The sequence below is a fragment of the Zootoca vivipara genome, chromosome 6 (genome assembly GCF_963506605.1).
Source record: "Zootoca vivipara chromosome 6, rZooViv1.1, whole genome shotgun sequence".
In the NCBI taxonomy this organism is placed as follows: domain Eukaryota; kingdom Metazoa; phylum Chordata; class Lepidosauria; order Squamata; family Lacertidae; genus Zootoca; species Zootoca vivipara.
Genome location: NC_083281.1, coordinates 83,782,927 through 83,801,606, shown reverse-complemented (window position 1 = coordinate 83,801,606; position 18,680 = coordinate 83,782,927). Strand labels below are relative to the sequence as shown.

Below are 18,680 nucleotides of genomic sequence, written 5' to 3'. Positions count from 1 at the left end.
ACTGAACTCCAAGGTTTGTTCTTCGGCAGGGGCTCAGAGGTATGAAAGATCTGAAGAATGGAGGCCTTAATCTATGTAAGTACATGCCTGGGGGAATGTTGGCCACCTTCTTTCCCCAGTCATCTGTTTTGATCTATTCTGCATTAGTTTCCCGCCTATTAAAGAAGGAGCAAAAGCAGCAGCATTTGAGGGTTTGTGCTAAGCTGCTACTTGTCAGATAAACTGAAAGGCGTTACACTCTTGAAACGCTCTGTGTAAATACAGTTGGATGCATCTGGGTTTTTTTGCTTTTTAAAATGAAGAGGTTGCAATTAGGTTGTGCTGTTGGTTATTTGTATAATGAGACTGGAAAACAGAATCTGTGTGACCGTTAAAGTGGGAGTATCAACCTTGGTGACTCTGCTGCTACTGTTTGCTGCAGCAACCGTGCCTTGTTGGTTCTTGGAGAGAGCCAGGTCCCTTGGGGAGCACAGAGCTGAGATGCAAATAAACTCTGTGCAGATAGGTTAATGGACTAGGGGAGCCACTCAGCCTACACTATTAATTTCGTGCAATATTCTTCAACCCTAAGTCCTCAGTTGGTGTTGGACTGTGACTCCCCATCATCCCCAGCCAGCTAATCCAGTGATCAGACATGATGGGAGATGTAATCCTACAGCAATGGTGGACCCAAGGTTGTAGAGTACTGTTTCAGGGGAAGAAAGTTGCCTGAGGTTTAAAAGTAGACGGGGATGAGATCAGATTTGGATTCAGGATTGTAATACAGTGGGACCTCGGTTTATGAACACCTCGGTTTACGAATTTTCGGTTTACGAACGCCGCGGACCCATCTGGAACGGATTAATTCACTTTCCATTACTTTCAATGGGAAAGTTCGCTTCAGTTTATGAACGCTTCAGTTTATGAACAGACTTCCGGAACTAATTGTGTTCATAAACCGAGGTACCACTGTACTTGGTTTTGCTGGGATGCCTTGCATTGTTCTGTATGTTCCTTCCTGCTAGCACACGCTTAGGATCTTTTTTTGCACATGAACAAAGGAAAAGGATACTTTGAAGGCTATGGAGGAATGCTTTGCCTTTAGCAACATGCTGTCAGGCCTATGCAGTTGTTTGACATTTTCTTGAGTAACCAGACATGTTAATGATTGTTCTGCACTCTCTTTAATGGGGTGTGTGTGTGTATTTATGTTGCTGAACACTGCCCTGATATGTTATAAGAGGGCAGGATATAAATACTTCTATAAAACGAAATAAACAAACAAACAAATGTTTTGTGTTTTCACCACTCATTCCCAAAATGTTATAGATACATGCCAGAGAAACAAAGATGCACTGATGCACACGAAAGCTCATACCAAAATAAAAACTTAGTTGGTCTTTAAGGTGCTACTGAAGGAATTTTTTTATTTTGCTTCGACTCAGACCAACACGGCTACCTACCTGTGATTTGAAGCTGTTACTGAAAATGTTCCCAGCAGCTGCCTACAGAATTGCAACACCTTTGGTTAGAGAGCTGGTATAGGGTAGTACATCCTTCCTCATTCTGTGGCCCTCCAAATGTTGTAGGACTCCAACTCCCATCAGCCCTAGCCAGTGCAGCCAGAGATCAGGGATGATGGGAACAACATTTGGAGGGCATCAGTAAAGTGTTGGACCAGGGAAATGCTTGGTTTAATTTTTGTTCTTCCATGAAACCTACTTAGTGACTAGGGGCCATTTGCTCTCTTCTAATCGCAGGGTGGCTCTGAGATGGGAGAGTCCTGATCTCCTTGGAGGAAAATAAATAAATAAATAAATAAATAAATAAATAAATAAAGGGCCATTTTCAAAAGGCAGATTTGTAGCCTAGGTTCTAAAGAGGTAGAGAAGAATTTAATAAGGGAGTTTCAACCACATAAATCATGCTATAGAAAACACCCTAATTCCTAACGTCAGATATCTTTACAGGAAGCCAGACCACATTATAAAATTGCTCCCCTCCCACCTATTATTGTGATTCCATTATTTGTCACATCTGCCTTTTTCTAGCCCAGACACAGTTGGTGTGAGTCACTCAGCATAGCTTTTGGGCATAATTTTGGAGTCTAATCTGCCATGGAATTGAGCAGCTTGAAGAGACCTGTGTAAACTGGGACTTGCTAAGATGAATCATCTAATGGGAATCTTCACAACTGGCTTCCTACTTGGTTTTGTCTGTTCACAAAGTCTGTGTTCATGCTGAACAACAGACATATCCACTAGTGAATGCAGCACCTAGTGAGCACCTGCAGCTTTCTCTGCTGTTCAACACTATTAACCAGTTTCCAAACCTTCAAGGCTATTCAATTTCTTTCTAAAAAGAGGTAAATGGCAAGAAAATATGAAAATATTTCCAGAGTGGAAGCTGTGTCACCCCAGTATGGTTCCCCTTTATCAAATACATAGCCTAAGAATACAACAACAAGAATCCACCAACAGCATACAAATCAATATGTCTAACCTGATCCAAAAATTCACCCCCTCACACACATAAACAATTCTCACTACAGCCAACCAAAGACAACAAACCACACCCTAGGCCACCCCCAACCTCTCTCACCTCCAAGGAAATATAACAAGCGAATAGTTAGAGAACTCATCCAAGTGACGCTGACACAAAACCCCACATATGGAAGAATAGAAGCATTACCACCCCACCCCACTTACCATACCCCTCCCCCCTCTTTTCTTCCCAACCTAATACTGCATGCAACACTAATGTCTCACAACAAATGAAACTGATCTGTAGAAAACACAACTTGAAAAAAAAGAGAGGATGCACGTAATTTTTAAACGAATAAATCTATAATAATAATAAAAAGAAAAGACTGCTGCACTGAGATAGAATTCCCCTTTTCCTGCCATTTTCAGTTTTATGTGCCAAGCAGCTAATTATTGGAATAATAATAATAATATTTTTTATTTGTATCCCATCGGACTGGGTTGCCCCAGTCACCCTGGGAGGGCATGCCTCTTGGAGGTGGTTTGGAGAGCATCGTTTGGGCATACAGCTACAGAATTAAACAGGTTTAAGGTCTGCTATTTTTTGTTTTTTTTGTGCGCCACTTGAACTGGGTTCTTAACTGACTAGTAGAAGGATGTTTGCATATCATGTGAACATACTGGTAGCACTACCATAATGCACCACAGAGTAAGGAAAATATAAGAAACTGGTCCCCAGATGCATGTTTGAGCTAAAGGTGGTTCCTGGGTTTGAAAAAATTGAAGACAATATGAGATACCAAAGACCTTTGTAAGCAGGCAGCTTGAATAGCAATTGGCCAACAAACATGTGCACAGAATTTTTTTCTAGTTCCTCTTCATGTTACTGGAAGTGTCAGCAATAATGTTCATATAGATTCACCTCTGATTCTCAGGCATTTGGCAAATGTTCTACTTTGATGTGTTTTCCTTTCTAAAACATATTCATTACTGTATAAAGGTTACCTGTCTGAGCTATGGACCTGTGCCCTTACTTTCTGATCTTTGTTTGCAAGAGTTTGCTACTCTTGCTGATCAACTGGTGAATTTATCACACTAGTTTCCTTTGCCTTTGAGTAACAGGATTCATTATTTTAAATGATTTTAAAAAAACAAACGCTGCTTTTAGCAGTACAGTATAGCTGCATATAGTCTCTCGAATATGGTGATAATATACTGCACATGAGCAGTGAAAAGCAGCTTCTCTTCCATACACTTATAGAATGTCAGACACAGAAGGATACCAAAAACAGCTTAATTGGGATGGGGAGTGTCAAGGTTACAATGAGTCAAACCTGATGTCTGCCAGAGTTTGAAAAAGTAAAAACCAATAACTCTGTCAATTTAAGGCAAGTATCCAAGATACCTCACTTTCAAACAGATTAATTTGCTCCCAAAACAGACCCAGGTTCCTACTCAATATTTTGTTGGTGTATGCTTTTGCAACTCTACCTGGGGCACGGGGCGGGGGGAGCAACAACTGTATTCCCTTTGGAAATAAAATACGGGAAAAGCAGATGATGCCCCATAGCTAGAAGGTGCCATTGTCCTGCTGGAGAAACAGACAGGAACTGTAATGAAACCTGAGGCCACTACGGTATAAAAATCAAAGCTCGGTCTGGCAGGAGGGAGAGAGGAAGTAAATTCTGCTCAGAACTGTAACTGTAGACACAGCTTCAGGTCCTGCTGCCTGGGAAATAATATTCATGGTTCACCAGTTCAGATTCACAGCAATTGTCCTGTGGCAACAGGCTCTTCCACTGCCTTGTGCAAGCTATTTTTCATGTTAAGAATTATGCTGGACCACACAATGCCTTTAAATATTTTTTCCTGTACAGTATAGACTTAAGGCAGCTTAATGCAAGATAAAGAGTTAAAATATCTGTGCTTGCACACACATGAACAGCTTTGCAAATAGGTCTGGTTTTTTTTTTTAAAGTAGCCCACCTGCTTCCATGTATCATTGGCATTCATTTGTGCCCTAACAACTGTTCCACCTGATCACCTGGAAGCAATTTCTTAGTCTCCACAGGCAGTTGGCTATTTATAAGCTTGGCTAGGGGTGAGTTGATACTCTCATCAGTGGCGTAGCCAGCTACAGGTGAAACTCAGAAAATTAGAATATCGTCAAAAAGTGCATTTATTTCAGTAACACAACTTAAAACAGGCATCCCCAAACTGCAGCCCTCCAGATGTTTTGGCCTACAACTCCCATGATCCCTAGCTAACAGGACCAGTGGTCAGGGATGATGGGAATTGTAGTCCAAAACATCTGGAGGGCCGAAGTTTGGGGATGCCTGACTTAAAAGGTGAAACCAATATATGACATAGATGCATGACATGCAAAGCAAGATATGTCAAGCCTTTATTTGTTGTAATTGTAATTATTTGTCATTAGGCGGGTCAATTATAAATGGAATGTAATTAATGAAATCTAATAGCGATGTTTATTTTTGTTTATTTTTTTATTATTGTAACTATTTGTTTTATTACTGTGGAATTTCCAAAAGAAAGTATTTGTAAAAATTAAATGGAAAATAATTTTCTGAGTTTCACCTGTATCTTAGGCTTTGCACCAACAGCTTTGTCTGAACAAGCTGCAACTGAAACCTTCACTTCAGCTTGGGAGTGATCTTAGGTTCACTCCTCCTGTGAGTTGTTGGTGTAGTAACTGGTGTAGATTCCTCAACTGCTATATGAAATGTTGGACTGAATTCTCAATCTCCAGCAACCCAGTCAGCATTTATTTCTACAGACTGGTTATTTTCAGCATTGCCATTTGATGCTTAAATTTGATTGTAAGTCACCTGAGTCTGCTCTGTGTCTGCTGACTCACACATGAAACAAACAAACAAAATCAGCCACACAAGCTGCTTACTAAGCACAGGTTTTCAATTAATAGGCAACTTCATCTCAAATTGCCACTTCTGGCCCAAAAAATGTTTGCAAATCAGGTCCGCTTTCAGAAAATGGGATGAGGCAATAAACTTGTTTCTGAACTGCGTTGCTTCACGCTGCCTTTTATAACTCCCATTATGGGACCAACTTCTATGCTAGAAAATTTCTCTTCTCACAGAAAACTGGCATGAGTTGAAGACTAAGCTAGAAAATTTCTCTCTTACATATTTCTCTCTGTATGGCAGAGCTGCCCACATGCAGCCCAGTGGAGCAGTTTTGGTTGAATCTACTTACCTCATTTGCTCAAAATAAAAAATAAAAAATTCCTTCCAGTAGCACCTTAGAGACCAACTAATTTTGTCATTGGTATGAGCTTTCGTGTGCATGCACACTTCTTCATTTCCACAGTTTGCACAGATACTTATTCATTTCTACAGTTTGTCTCCTGAAAAGAACCTCTTGTAGCTCAGTGAATTAGGTTTAACTGGGTATTGACTACTTAAAAAACTTGATTACAGTACCTTTACTATCTTTTCTAAAAGGTTTGCTTTCAAGATCTAGGATAGACCAGTTGAAGTTACTGGGCCTCAAAGGGTTATATAAATAGGTCTACCCTGAGTAGGACTAAGACAGACTACAACCTTTAATTATTTCATCTTCACCTAAGATTTTATTCCAAATGATTTGGGTTCTGCAGTGAATGATGGTACTTAAGAAATTAAATAGATGCCATTCATTTCTGCATTTTCCTCTAGCTTCTTTGTGTAATCTGGCTATATATAATCCAACTGTGGAAATCCTCCTGTCTTCTGTGCAGCTGGAGATTTCTTAGGGTGTTGCTTTGTAAACTCTTCTGCTCTGGCCACTGTAATCTGTAATATGGCAAAGGGGGAAAAATTGATTTGGACTGCTGAAATTGGCAGTGGGGCTTTTGGAAGGCTAGGAGGATTATCTTGAAATAAGTCTCCTGTACTTACATAAGATCCACTAGAGATTTTCTTTTCTTTTTTTAATGGGGTTTTGGAAAAGAGTGGGGATTGGGATTGGGATGGGGGAGGAAGAAGCATCTGCTGTCTGTTAGATAACTCTGATCATCTACTTTGTGGGCCGTGATGTCATCTGTTATCTTCTTGTTGCTAGGAAACTTTGCTTCCATGGAATTTCCACACCAAAGGCACCTCTGGGTTTAAAAGTAGCGCACATTAGAAGAAGAAGCCTCCTGCTTGGATCTTCTGCCTTGCTCTTTTTGGTTGATTTCCCCTCTTTCCCCAAAATAATGTGATTCTAGTAGAACCTGCATAGCATCTCTCTCAGGCTCTTACTACGAAGGAGCTACTTGGGGCCTTTGATCTGATTCAGTAGGACTGCTCTTATGAACCCAGCAGCATCATTATTGTAACAAGAACAGAGAGTCCTCTGTCACCTTTGAGCTCCTTTGTGGATGGAGCCAAAGCAATAAAATCAGACTGATCTACTCCTAATAAAAGGGATCGGGTGGCGCTGTGGGTTAAACCACAGAGCCTAGGGCTTGCTGATCAGAAAGTTGACAGTTTGAATCTCCGCGACGGGGTGAGCTCCCATTGCTCGGTCCCAGCTCCTGCCAACCTAGCAGTTGGCACCTCAAAGTGCAAGTAGATAAATAGGTACCGCTCCAGCGGGAAGGTAAACGGCGTTTCTGTGCGCTGCTCTGGTTCGCCAGAAGCGGTTTAGTTATGCTGGCCACATGACCCGGGAAGCTGTACGCCGGCTCCCTTGGCCAATAAAGCGAGATGAGCGCCGCAACCCCAGAGTTGTCCGCAACTGGACCTAATGGTCAGGGGCCCCTTTACCTTTACTCCCAATAAGCAGCTGTCTGTGATAAGTCAGCATAGCAAGAAAGATAGCTGAAAGTGGACTGCTCCACTTTGTTAGTATATATTTGGACTCTGCAGGAAAATGGGACCCTCTTACTATTGCCCCCGCCTTTCATGGACTTCTGATCTCATTGTTTCCAAATCTTGTGTGTGTGTGTGTGTGTGTGAGAGAGAGAGAGAGAGAGAGAGAGAGAGAGAGAGAGAGAGAGAGAGATGGAGAGATGGACATCGTCCACCATACAATTGGAGTAGCCTGCAACTCTTGAAAGCTGGTTTCTCAATAAATATCTGCTTTTAAGACAGATTCTGCAGCTACTTCTTTGGAATTCGTCATATTAATAATTGTCTTTTTAAACACACCCAAATAGCAAACAGTATGGATGTTTTTCCAACACTAGTGTTGTCTAGTCCATAAATTTTGACAAAGGATAGAATAGCAGCAGAGGATCGATAATGGCCCTCAAGGTAATGAATTGATGCAAGGTTCTCTTGTTGCATTTTTATACTTCCTAGCCTTCTAAGAAGTTCAGAATGGCTTGCATTATTATCCTTGGGACTTGTGTAAGGAGGGCAAAGAAGTAAACGAATATAGAAGGTCTGGCACAATAGTTAAACCACAAACAGAAACTGGTCTTGCATTGAATCTTCAATTTTTGACCTTCTAGCGTGCCTTTTTAACTTCAGTGGAGTTAGTTAGTTGGTTAGTTTTATCTATCTATTTTAGTGTCTTTGTTGGATCTATCCACTGCAGTTTGACTAATGAGCAGGATTCACCTAATAAGCCCCTTGTGAATGGGGATTCCTCTCCTCCCACTCTGCACTCCCTCCCACTTCAAATTGGCGGGTGTGGGTGTGGGGGTTGGGATAACCCCAAGCAGTGAGGGGGAGGGAAATCATTGTATTACGCAAACTGAAAAGCTTGTGCAGACAAAACATAACTGTGCTACATTGAATTACACCCAGTGACTTCCAGGAAAATAACTTTGCTCCAAGCTCTCTGGTTTAATTTGGAACTAGGACACTGATCTTTCAGTGTAATTTTGTGTGTTTGAGATTTGTACCTCATCCTGTAAAAATGAGAATTTAATAGTCCTTCACATGATTGAGATGTTTTCACTAACTAATAGGTGTTTTGCAGAAGATTACTTTACTGACTTTATTTTTCTTAAAGCTCTTTTTAAAGACTTTCCACTTAATTTATCTCAACACACTAAGCTCCTTAGCTTACTAAAGCTTCAGTAATGTTTGTCCAGACAGTAGTTTCTTCCAGATCCTTATTCCTCCTCCACATAAAAGATGGAGGCGAGAGAAAAATAAGATGCATACAAATTATTATAACTCTTCCAAAATGGAACTTATATGATACACGTTGCAAAGAAAATACAAAAGAATACAGTTTTACATTTCATTCAAGCCAACATGGTTCTCAATCCGGATTACAGGCTTTTAACTGCTCACTCCACAGTTATTTCCCTTCACACAATCGATGAATATTGGTAACATCAAGATCACTGACCATGCTCCAGTAGAAGTGACCACAGGACTGAGCAATGAAATCCAAATCCATTTAACCCTATTTTAGAGACCAATCAACTATCTAGATAAAGGATAGCAGAATCCCTACAATTCTGTTTTAAGGAATACAACAATAACAGCACCAATTCTACCAGCTTTGGGAATGCTATGAAAGCAGTGACAAGAGGTATATGTCTCAAAGAAAGATCATATATTAAACCTCTACAACAATAACCAAACTAGAAATGGAAATTACTGATATACTAACTAAATATAAAAGTTTAGGTTCAAAACAACTCAGATTAATTGAATAAAAGAGGCAAGATATAGACTAGAAATTAATAATACACTAGTCAACCTCTTATAAGTGAAACAATGCTTTTATGAATATGGAAGTAAAAACTCGACTTTTGGCAAACAGGTGTAAAAAGAAAAAAATCTAAGTGTTTATCTTTTAAAAAGTTCCTCCAGGTGGCGCCCTTGCTCAAGTCTTTTAGAGAGACTCCACATACACTACATTAAGGTTGAAGTCGCCCCCTATTATGACTTTTCCCTTTAGCAAGTTTATTGAATTTACATATTGCCAGACCCTCCAAGTGTCCCTATTTTCCAGGGACATCTCTGATTTAGAAAAGCCGTCCCAGTTTTTAATTTGAATGTCCCACTTTTCCGTAGGATTTCCCTATTTTCACAGGATGAATGTTGGAGGGTATGGTAGGATGTCCCTATTTTCATTGGAAAAATGTTGGAGGGTATGGAGTTATCCAACCCCCAAGCCATCTGAAGGCACTCCTGTACAGGGAAGGTTTTTTTTTTAATGTTTACTGTTTTGTTATGTTTCTATATATGTTGGAAGCTGCCCAGAGAGCTGGGGCAACCCAAGAAGATGTGTGGGTTATAAATAGTAAAATTATCATTATGGAATGGGACATCCCTATTTTCATTAGAGAAATGTTGGAGGGTATGTAATACCTTTTGAATAAAATGAAGTTGCTTCAAACTTGGTGCATATACAGATCCATTCATTGTCCCATTAATAAAAACATATCTACCATTACTGTATTTCAGAATACAATATTCTGAATACAATACAAGTTATTTTGCCAAAAATAACTGCTACCTCCTCGTCCTTTATTTGAACCTGGTGCTGTCACTTGGTGTTGAAACCAAGTGCCACTGAGGATTTTACTTCCCCTAGGGCATTTGTGAATCTGTGTGTTTCTTTTTTATAGGATCACTAATTCCCCTGGCAGTTAGTGTTACTATTATAATGCTTACTTGCAACAACCTGTTTGTGTGGTGTTCAGGTTTTCCCTTTTGTGCTACTAAGAGTTAGTAAATTGTAATATATAATGAACATTATAAACACAGATCTCAAACTTCCAGTCAGAGGAACACATTTCCCCCAATGATGTGTTCCGACACCAGCACCTCCCAATCTTTTCCTGCTTTTCCCTGTGACCACTCATCATCGTCCCACCACCACTCCCCAGGCTGAGCCTTCTTTTGGTGGTTCCCCTGCTGGCTCCCACCATTCCTTTGCATCCAACCAGTCCATGACACTTAGTAGCCGTGCTTCCTTTCTACATCCAAGAGTACTATGTTCTGACCAAAATGAGCCTGTGGGTGGTGGGTCTGTGAGTTGCTTTCTCTACTTATAACTAAAGCAACTTTGCAAGACATAAAACTGTTGTCATAACCATCTCCTTACTATTTATCTCTGTCCAGGGGCAATGCATTGCTTTGAACTAAGTTGCCAAAAGACAGTGACTTAAATTAATCTCCCATCAGCAAAAACAGCAAAGTGGCTTCCTTGAGTGTCTTTCAGGAGGAAGAAAAAACTTGAGTCTGTTGGTGTGTTGCATTTGGAACTGCTCTCTCTGCTATCTAATCCTTTTAACCAAGAGGCTTCAAAGAAAGCCTTATTAAAGGAAATAATCCGTTCATACAGGCCTAATTAGTTGGTATGGGGCCAGGGGGGGGGGATGCTTTTATGTTATCAGTTGCACTTGAATGGCAAAGATCATTTTAAAAACTAAAGATCAATTGAAGGCTTAGCTAAACATCCGCAGCCATGTGGGTGGGGACTCTTGGAGAGCATGCTGCTTCTTAATTTGATTCTGATCATTGCTGCTAGAGGATCTGCAGATGAAAGTACCAGCAGCTTCCTCTTGTGTCAGCCTTGGGAGGCCAGAAGTTCTGCAGCAAATTAAACATGGCATAAGACATTCCCCATAAGACCACCTTGCTGTCCAGAAGCCTGTTTTAAAGAGGGGCTCAAGGCTAACTGGATGGATCATCTTTCTCCCTCCCCACCACCCCATGTGTCCTAGATCACCATTTCTCAGGCTGCTGGGCTAGGGATTACTAGTGGGCCTCAGTGCAGTCGCCTGTCCCCTAGCCAATGTCAGCCGCTCCCTTTGCACACGGTATACTGTACATGCATGCATGGGAGCAGGAGATAGAGAGTGAGGCTGTATCATACCAAGTTAGAAGGGAAAGAAGGAGAGGACAGGACAGTAGAAGAGGGGGATGGGGAAGGAAGGAAGGAAGGAAGGAAGGAAGGAAGGAAGGAAGGAAGGAAGGAAGGAAGGAAGGAAGGAAGGAGAAAGGTTGGGCAGACTGAGAGGGAAAGAAGAAGCACTTTGGGGTTCTGGCCCCTCTGCTTCACATCTCTGCTTATACCCCCACCCCCACCCCACTCCTCCATCCTTCCCATGCAGTCATTTGCCAAGCCAGGAAGCCACTCCTCCATTCTGTAAAGGAAAGAACTGGTTGTGGTGTTGAAGTGAATTAGAAAGAGAGGGTTAATCTTTAAATAATAATAATAGCAATAACTATAGTATAATATAAAAGCTGGGAATAAAGAGGAATAGGATAATAAGAGGGAAACTATTAGAGGAGGAGGAAGTGAATGTAAGAGCAGAAAGAGATAAAGGAACTGTCAGTTTGGGGTTGGAATAGGGTACAAGTATGAAAGGAGAAATGACCCGAAATGAAGTAAAACTATTTTGAGAGGTCCTCTTCTCCCCTAGAGCCTCTGAAACAGCAGTTTCTGCCTAAATTGAGAGTCTGAGTCACAATATGACCATTCAATGTTTTCCTTAACTTTTAAGAAGACTGAACTATGGAATCTGCTGTGCCAAATAATTTAACTGTTTCCAAAGAGGGGAAATGATGGTGGTAATAACTGACTGATAACGTCAGACTCTGCCTCCACCTGCTGCCATTTTGTGACTGACTTCAGCCCTGCACCCCATTTTGTAACTACTCATGTCGATAGTTTTTAGCCCTCTTAGGTGGGCCCTGGGGGTGGAAAGTTCTGCTGTAGATCTTGGCCATCCTGTACTGCATTCCCAGCCGTGCACAAAAGTGGCTTAACTACCAGATGTGTCACTGTGGCCAAATCAAACACCTCAAGGAACGGGCACAGCTGGTGCACTAAATTTAACTGGGCAAATGCACTCCTGGCCACTGAAGAAACCTGGGCACCCATGCTCAGGGCTGAGTCTAGACGTACGTCTAAACTGTGAACCTGGGTTTTCAGGGGGAGTTTGACTCCATCCAGCACAGGCTGATTCCTTATTCCGTTCTCCCTTCCGACTGACCAAGATCGCCTCTGTCTTGTCTGGATTAAGTTTCAATTTGTTCACCCTTATCCAGTCCATTACTGATGATAGACGCTGACTTAGAACCAAGACAGCTTCCTTGGATTTAGGTGGAGGGCCGAGTTTGCCTATGCCTGCTGTAGGCCAATGGCCAAGGCATCGAGTAGGATTCCTCCAGCACCACTTTTTGGGTTCGCTGCTCTAGGATGGAACAGCCACTGTGCAACAGTGCCTCCAAGTCCCATCCCAGCAAGGCAGTCCAGAAGGATAACATGGCCATCCAGCAGAGCCAACAGGACACATTCCCCCTTCCCTGTTCTTGGCATAGGTCATCCACCAAGACAACCAAAGCTGTCTGTGTCCCATAACCAGGCCTGAAACCAGATTGAAATGGATCTAGGTAATCAGTCTGCTCCAGAAACCCCTGAGCTGAGATGCCACCACACACTAGTACCTTGCTCCAAAATAGGAAATTGGAGACTGGCCAATCATTTTCCAGTACAGTGGGATTCAAGGAGGGCTTTTTCAATAAAGGTCTTAAATCTGCCTCCTTTAGGCTCACTGGAATCCTGCCTTCTTGTAAGGAGGCATTGACCAGAGGGGCACCCCCTTGCTAGACCTTGTGCAATGATCCAGCACACATGTAGCTCTCACATTTCCAAGGATCCTGTCCACATCCTCAGGCTGTAGAAATGGAAAGGTATCCATTTACGCTGGACAAGCAGAGGCCAAAGTTACATCCACTGGACCTATATCAACTATAGCATCCAAATCAGAAAGGATCCAAGCGATTTTGTCAGCAAAGTACTGAGCAAGTAGTTCACAATAGGTCATCAAGTGGATGCAGATTACCTGTTTTATGGAATGGTGGCTTGTTAGGGTTGATGTAGCCATCTGGAAAGCCAGCTTGCCTGTATTGCCTGCCTAAGTGGGGAGAAGGCTGTTTGTGCTTCCCCAGATTTTGATCTTCTCATCTCCCTTTAACAGGACAGGCTTCCTAAATGGTTGTACACAGACTGCAGCAAGTTACCACTTGAAGACTCGGGATTGCACTCATCCAGGGACTTTCCTGTTTGTGTGGTTTCTGGAAGCAGTAAAGCATTCCATCCCCATATTACTTCATAAACATCTTGCTATTCAAGAAAAAGAACTGGGAACTTCCAGTCACAGGCCACTAGAAGATAGGAATAAGGGAATTTCACCAAGGCAGCAAGGGCCTTGTGTAACAGCAGGTGTGGTGAAGTGGACTGAGACCAGTTGCTTCCCTGTAATTAAAATGCTGCTATTATTATTATATTTATATTTATATTTACATTTATGTACTAGCTCCCTGGGAGTTTGAGGTTAGCATACATAGCATGGTCTCCCTCTGTTATCCTCACAACAACCCTGTGAGGTAGGTTGGGCTGAGAAAATGTGCCTGTCATCTCATGGTTAACCAGTTATTTTCAATGGCTAAGTGGAGATTCAGACCCAGGTCTTTGCAGTTTAACAACACTAATATTGTACACCACAACCACTCTAGCAAATCTAGGATACCCAGTATTGTATAAGTATTATATATGAATGATTTGAGGAGGAAAGCAAAATAGCTAGCACTGTTTAACCTTGTCCTGTAGTCCTTTGTCTCATATTCAACATCACTCAACAGAACAAGTAGTGAATTTTCTAGCCAGTGGGACAAAAGGGTCAACATCTGTCTGCATATGATACAGGGGGGGGGTTGAATTAGGGAGGAATGGGAGGATCACTTGTACAACCCACGCACAGCACTGCTGGCTTGTGCATGCCAGGTCTCTGATCTGTCATCTTTACTATGTTCTTTTGGACTTCTGAGTCATTTAACACTTTCAGTCATCTTTAAAAAGAAGCACTTTAGCTCGCTCTCAGAATGCACTGTAGGTTTTAATTATAATCAGTGTTTGGGAACAACATTGATTCCTCTGAACACAAGGTGAAAATAAGGTGTTATAACTTGCATTTAACATACACTCTCTCTCTCAAAACCTTGTAGCCAATAATTTAAAAGCTTCTCAAAGCCTGCACAGTGATAAAGAATAGTAATTATCTGCCCTAATAATCGGCATATTTCTCTTTACCCACAGCCCCTCCTAGCTTTTGGGAAATAGATCTCCTCACAATACAGGAAACTGGCTAGTATGCCTTACTCTTTGTCTAAGCAAATAAAACTTACCTGTCCAATAATACCCCATTTTTTGCCTTCCTCTACAGGTGCTGAGGATGGGGTGATGGCATTTTCCAGATCGGAGACTGAAGACAGAAGGCAGTAGCTTGAAGGGCTGTCGGAGCAATTCAGAGCTGGAGCAGGGCAAATAAGCTCTAGGAAATCAAGGAAGATGGCCGGACAATCATGAGTTCCTTTGCCCTCCCCTGGTTTTTTTTGTCTTGTCCCGTGGTAGCCTTCCCCACCCCATTGAATTCAGTTTTCCTGTTACCTGACCTTCTGAATGCATTTCACAGCCGTCTGTTCTATATGCCCTGTTGGTGGGTCAGCAAGGCAGTTTAAATCAAGGACAACTCTAGGAATGCTTTCATGATTGGCTCAAAAAAAAAGTGGACTGTGATTGGCTAGCTAAAGGAAGTAAACTTGACCAGTGGAAACACTCCCCTTAATTTTTAATTTTGTATTTTTAAGAATTATTGCTGACATCCTACTTCTAAAAGCCTTCAAGCTCTGGTGCTTATTTAGGTCATGCTTGTGTGTGTTTTTGGAGAGGGGTGTGGCTGTGTGAGACTGGAAATGGACTGCCGCTGCTGTTTGCAAAATGAGTGGCTTTCAGGTGTTTTGCTGACATCAGTGTTTTCCTTGCTAAAATTTGTGGGGGGAGGGAAGAAGGGTAGAGGGAATTAACGTATTTAGTTACTGCTTCACATTTATTGTCAAGGTGGGAGGGGAAAATGTTTTGCCATATTTATTACATGCTTGCTTGCCTTTTTTTCTTTTTTGAAGAAAAAAAATGGCTTAACTGTTGACTTCCTGTTGGCTGCAGAGTCTACATGCAGCTGACTTTTCCCCGCTGGTCTCCTCTGTTCTTCAGTTCTCCTCAAGAAATTGTTGCTTGAAAGCATGTTTGGTTTTCTCAATTCTGCCCATGCAGGAAGGAGGTGGTTGGAAGCCCCTGACACTTTGTTTAGAGTTGTGGCAATGAGCCTCTCCTGCAAATTTGGGCAACTCCCTTTGCACCTGCAGAAGGCCTGTCAGTACTATGGAAGAATTCTGTATTCCCAAATATCTCCGAGATGCAAAGTGTCAAACTTGGAAGGAGTGCAAACCAGTTCTTCTAAGCAGTCTGCACAGTTTGATTTTAACCTGTTGGCTGCTTCACATGTGACAGTGCAGTAAGAGCCTGAATTGTGTAGCTTTGGCCTAATGCCTGCACTGACTTAGTGAGATGAAATTGACGAATTCCTCAAATTAGGCTTGGTTTTGTGTGCCTGTTGATCTCTGGAGGCAGAACATCTCCACTGAAAATATCCAAGTGGCTTCAGGTGATACAACCGGTTTGTTGAAAAACAGAGACAGTGGCATTAATTCATTGCCTACTTTCTCTGGCTTGCCAGGAAGCTGCATGTTAGAACCCTTAAGTTCTGTGAGTTGTTTGCTGCCTATATCCAGGAGTCTCCTCCTCCCTTCTGTGCCGTGAATTTTCACAGTACTTCCAAGAAGGCACCTAGGTAAGATGGTACTGATGAAGTATTTGAGGGGGTGGGGGAACATTGAAATAGAAACTTGTGGTTTCACTGTCTTTGCATGAGATATCATTATCTAGAGGAACCAGCTTGAGAACCTCGCTGTGGCAAACTAGAGCAGGCATCCCCAAACTTTGGCCCTCCAGATGTTTTGGACTACAATTCCCATCATCCCTGACCACTGGTCCTGTTAGCTAAGGATCATGGGAGTTGTAGGCCAAAACATCTGGAGGGCCGCAGTTTGGGGATGCCTGAACTAGAGTTTCCAAGTGCCCTTGGTTATGAGGGGTGCTATTGCTATCTGAGTGTGTGTGTGTGAGAGAGAGAAAGAGAGAGAGAGAGGAGGGGGGGGAGGAGGAGATACCAAGAATAATAGCATATGATAAGAGATAATATACAGAAAAGAGGAACGAAGACGATCCCAAATGAATTGGTCTACCTGCAAAGAGCAGGTGTTCCCTCTCTGGAAATAATACTTGAGTTTTTATTTGCAACTTCATAAAAGTTCCCAATGTGAAAAGCCTCAGTTTCTTGGGGCTGACGATGACACCTGTTCCAATAAAACCAGCAATAAATGCAGTTCACCCTTGCAGTTCAGGTTTTATTCCCCATGACCGGTTTTTAAATGTGTCAGAAAGGACAGCTCTTCATCCTAATTATCAGGGTTTTGTTGTGTTTTGTTTTGTAGCATGACAAAATGTGCAGCTTTTGCTCCATTGAAGAGAATCCTGATGCTTTCCCTCATCCAAACACTTCCATGATCGGGAAGTCTAATTTCTCTAAATCTCAAAATGAAGTGTGTTGTTGCTGAGAGATTTCCCCCCCCCCCCGCCAAGCTGTCACTTCTTTTGCAGTGGCTGGTGGATGTGCTAGTGTCTGGGTCACCTTTCCCTACCCATCCACCTCTTTGTCATTGGATGAACTTTATTAACTTATTTTTCTCTTTTATGTTTTACTGCAATGGAGGCTGAACACTCCCCTGTTAACAGAAAGAAGTTCTTGTGAAAACATGTGGTCCATTAAGGCTTCTCTATCCCTGCTGTGGCATTGCCCCAACATTTCATTAATCTTTTTTGCCTCCTAGAAATCTTCTTTTCCTATGCTCCCCCACAGATCTTCCACATCTTTTTTTGTTTTTTAAAGAAGTAGCAGAAAGGCTATTCCACCCTGTGCTTCTGCACTACGTATGTACCTCTGTTGCGCAGGAGTGGATTGTTGCCCAGTTTGTGGCTGATTCGACAACTAAAACATCTGCTGGAAATTCAGTGAACAAGTTCAACTGGTAGCTTGCTGGGTCAACCAGGCAACACTGTCACAGCCTTGTTGTTTGGTTGCGGCCTGTGTTCCATTGATATATGGCATTTCCAAGCTGTTGCATCTTTCTAAGGAAGCAAACTTACATGTTTCTGTGGTTTTTAAACTTTTGGAGGGCTAAAAATGTAACTTGAAAGGGGTGAGGGAAATACACTTTGTAAGAGCTGTTCCTTGCTTCTTGTTTTATATTGATCCAACTGAACATGAAAAAGGTCCTTGTGTTGCTCTTGGGTGAGATTGCAAATTCAAGATCCAAGTTTTAAAAGCAGACGCCCTCCTTATGCCAAGAGGGAGGGAAATAGTTTGGGGCTGCAGCCCTGCACACTTCCCTGGCTGAAAGCCCCATCAAACTCAATGGGACTGTTGGAGTAGGCATCCTCTGCCTTCAAACGCAGCCCTAGTTTACATAATCATGTACTTTCTACCCCACAAGGCAAGTCACAGCTTCAAAACAATAGCAGTATAAGAAAAATAGACAGAGTCTGTATAGCAAAGTTAAGGAGCCTGTCGCCTTCCATTTGTTATTGGACTCCCAGTCTCCCATCAGCCCCCTCCAGCAAGACCCAGTGGTCAGGGATGATGGGAGTTGGAGTCCAGCAGTATACAGAGGGCTGCAGATTCCCCACTGCTGTTTTAGGGCTTTAAAGATTATAACCAGCACTTTTAGCTTGGTTTGTCAATACACATGGAAAGGGATTGAAATGCAAAAACATGGTTTAGTATCTGAGTCGCATGATCTGAAAAATGGGCCTATTCCATGATGAGCAGCTGACCGAAGGACTGTTGTGTCTGATGTACTTGGACAGCTCTGCCTCTGGCATCATAAATACAGTGGATTTACAAAGGCAGGTCATCATGTGATAACTGGTCATGTGCAAACCAAGTGCCCTCAACCGCTAAGCTTTTCTCTGCCTCACTAAATGTGCCCTCTCTACTTCCCAGCTGCTGCCTGAAATGGACACGGATGTTTGCAATCACTTTTTCTTGGGTGCTCTTTAGAGTTAGATGGTTATCATTACATTAGCAAGTAGGCGATTTCTGTAAAGTGGGGTGGGGAGTCCAGAATTGAGGAATTGAGAGTCCAGAAATGGGATCTGCTTATACAGCAGGATGCAAGGCTACTTTTACAATCAGAGGTGGCCTTTCAATAGAATTGACACCCAACAGGAGATGTGGCGTCAGAGGGAACTGTTCATTGTGGCATGAAATGGAAGCAAGGGGTTTTTTTTTTCCCTGCTGACTATCCAGTGTAATCTATTTTCAGCCTTACACAGTGACCA

General features: G+C 42.2%; 1 protein-coding gene across 2 annotated transcripts in view; it reads left to right on the top strand.

Annotated features, from left to right (window-relative positions):
• CTNNBIP1 (catenin beta interacting protein 1) overlaps positions 1 to 17,567 on the top strand; it is a 44,620-nt gene extending 27,053 nt beyond the window's left edge. For both annotated transcript variants that reach the window (XM_060276228.1, XM_035118309.2), the window contains one exon: positions 14,608 to 17,567. In XM_060276228.1, coding sequence (XP_060132211.1) covers positions 14,608 to 14,666 — 59 coding nt within the window. In that variant the 3' untranslated portion in view covers positions 14,667 to 17,567. The remainder of the gene's footprint in view (positions 1 to 14,607) is intronic.
• Positions 17,568 to 18,680: the final 1,113 nt, after the last annotated feature.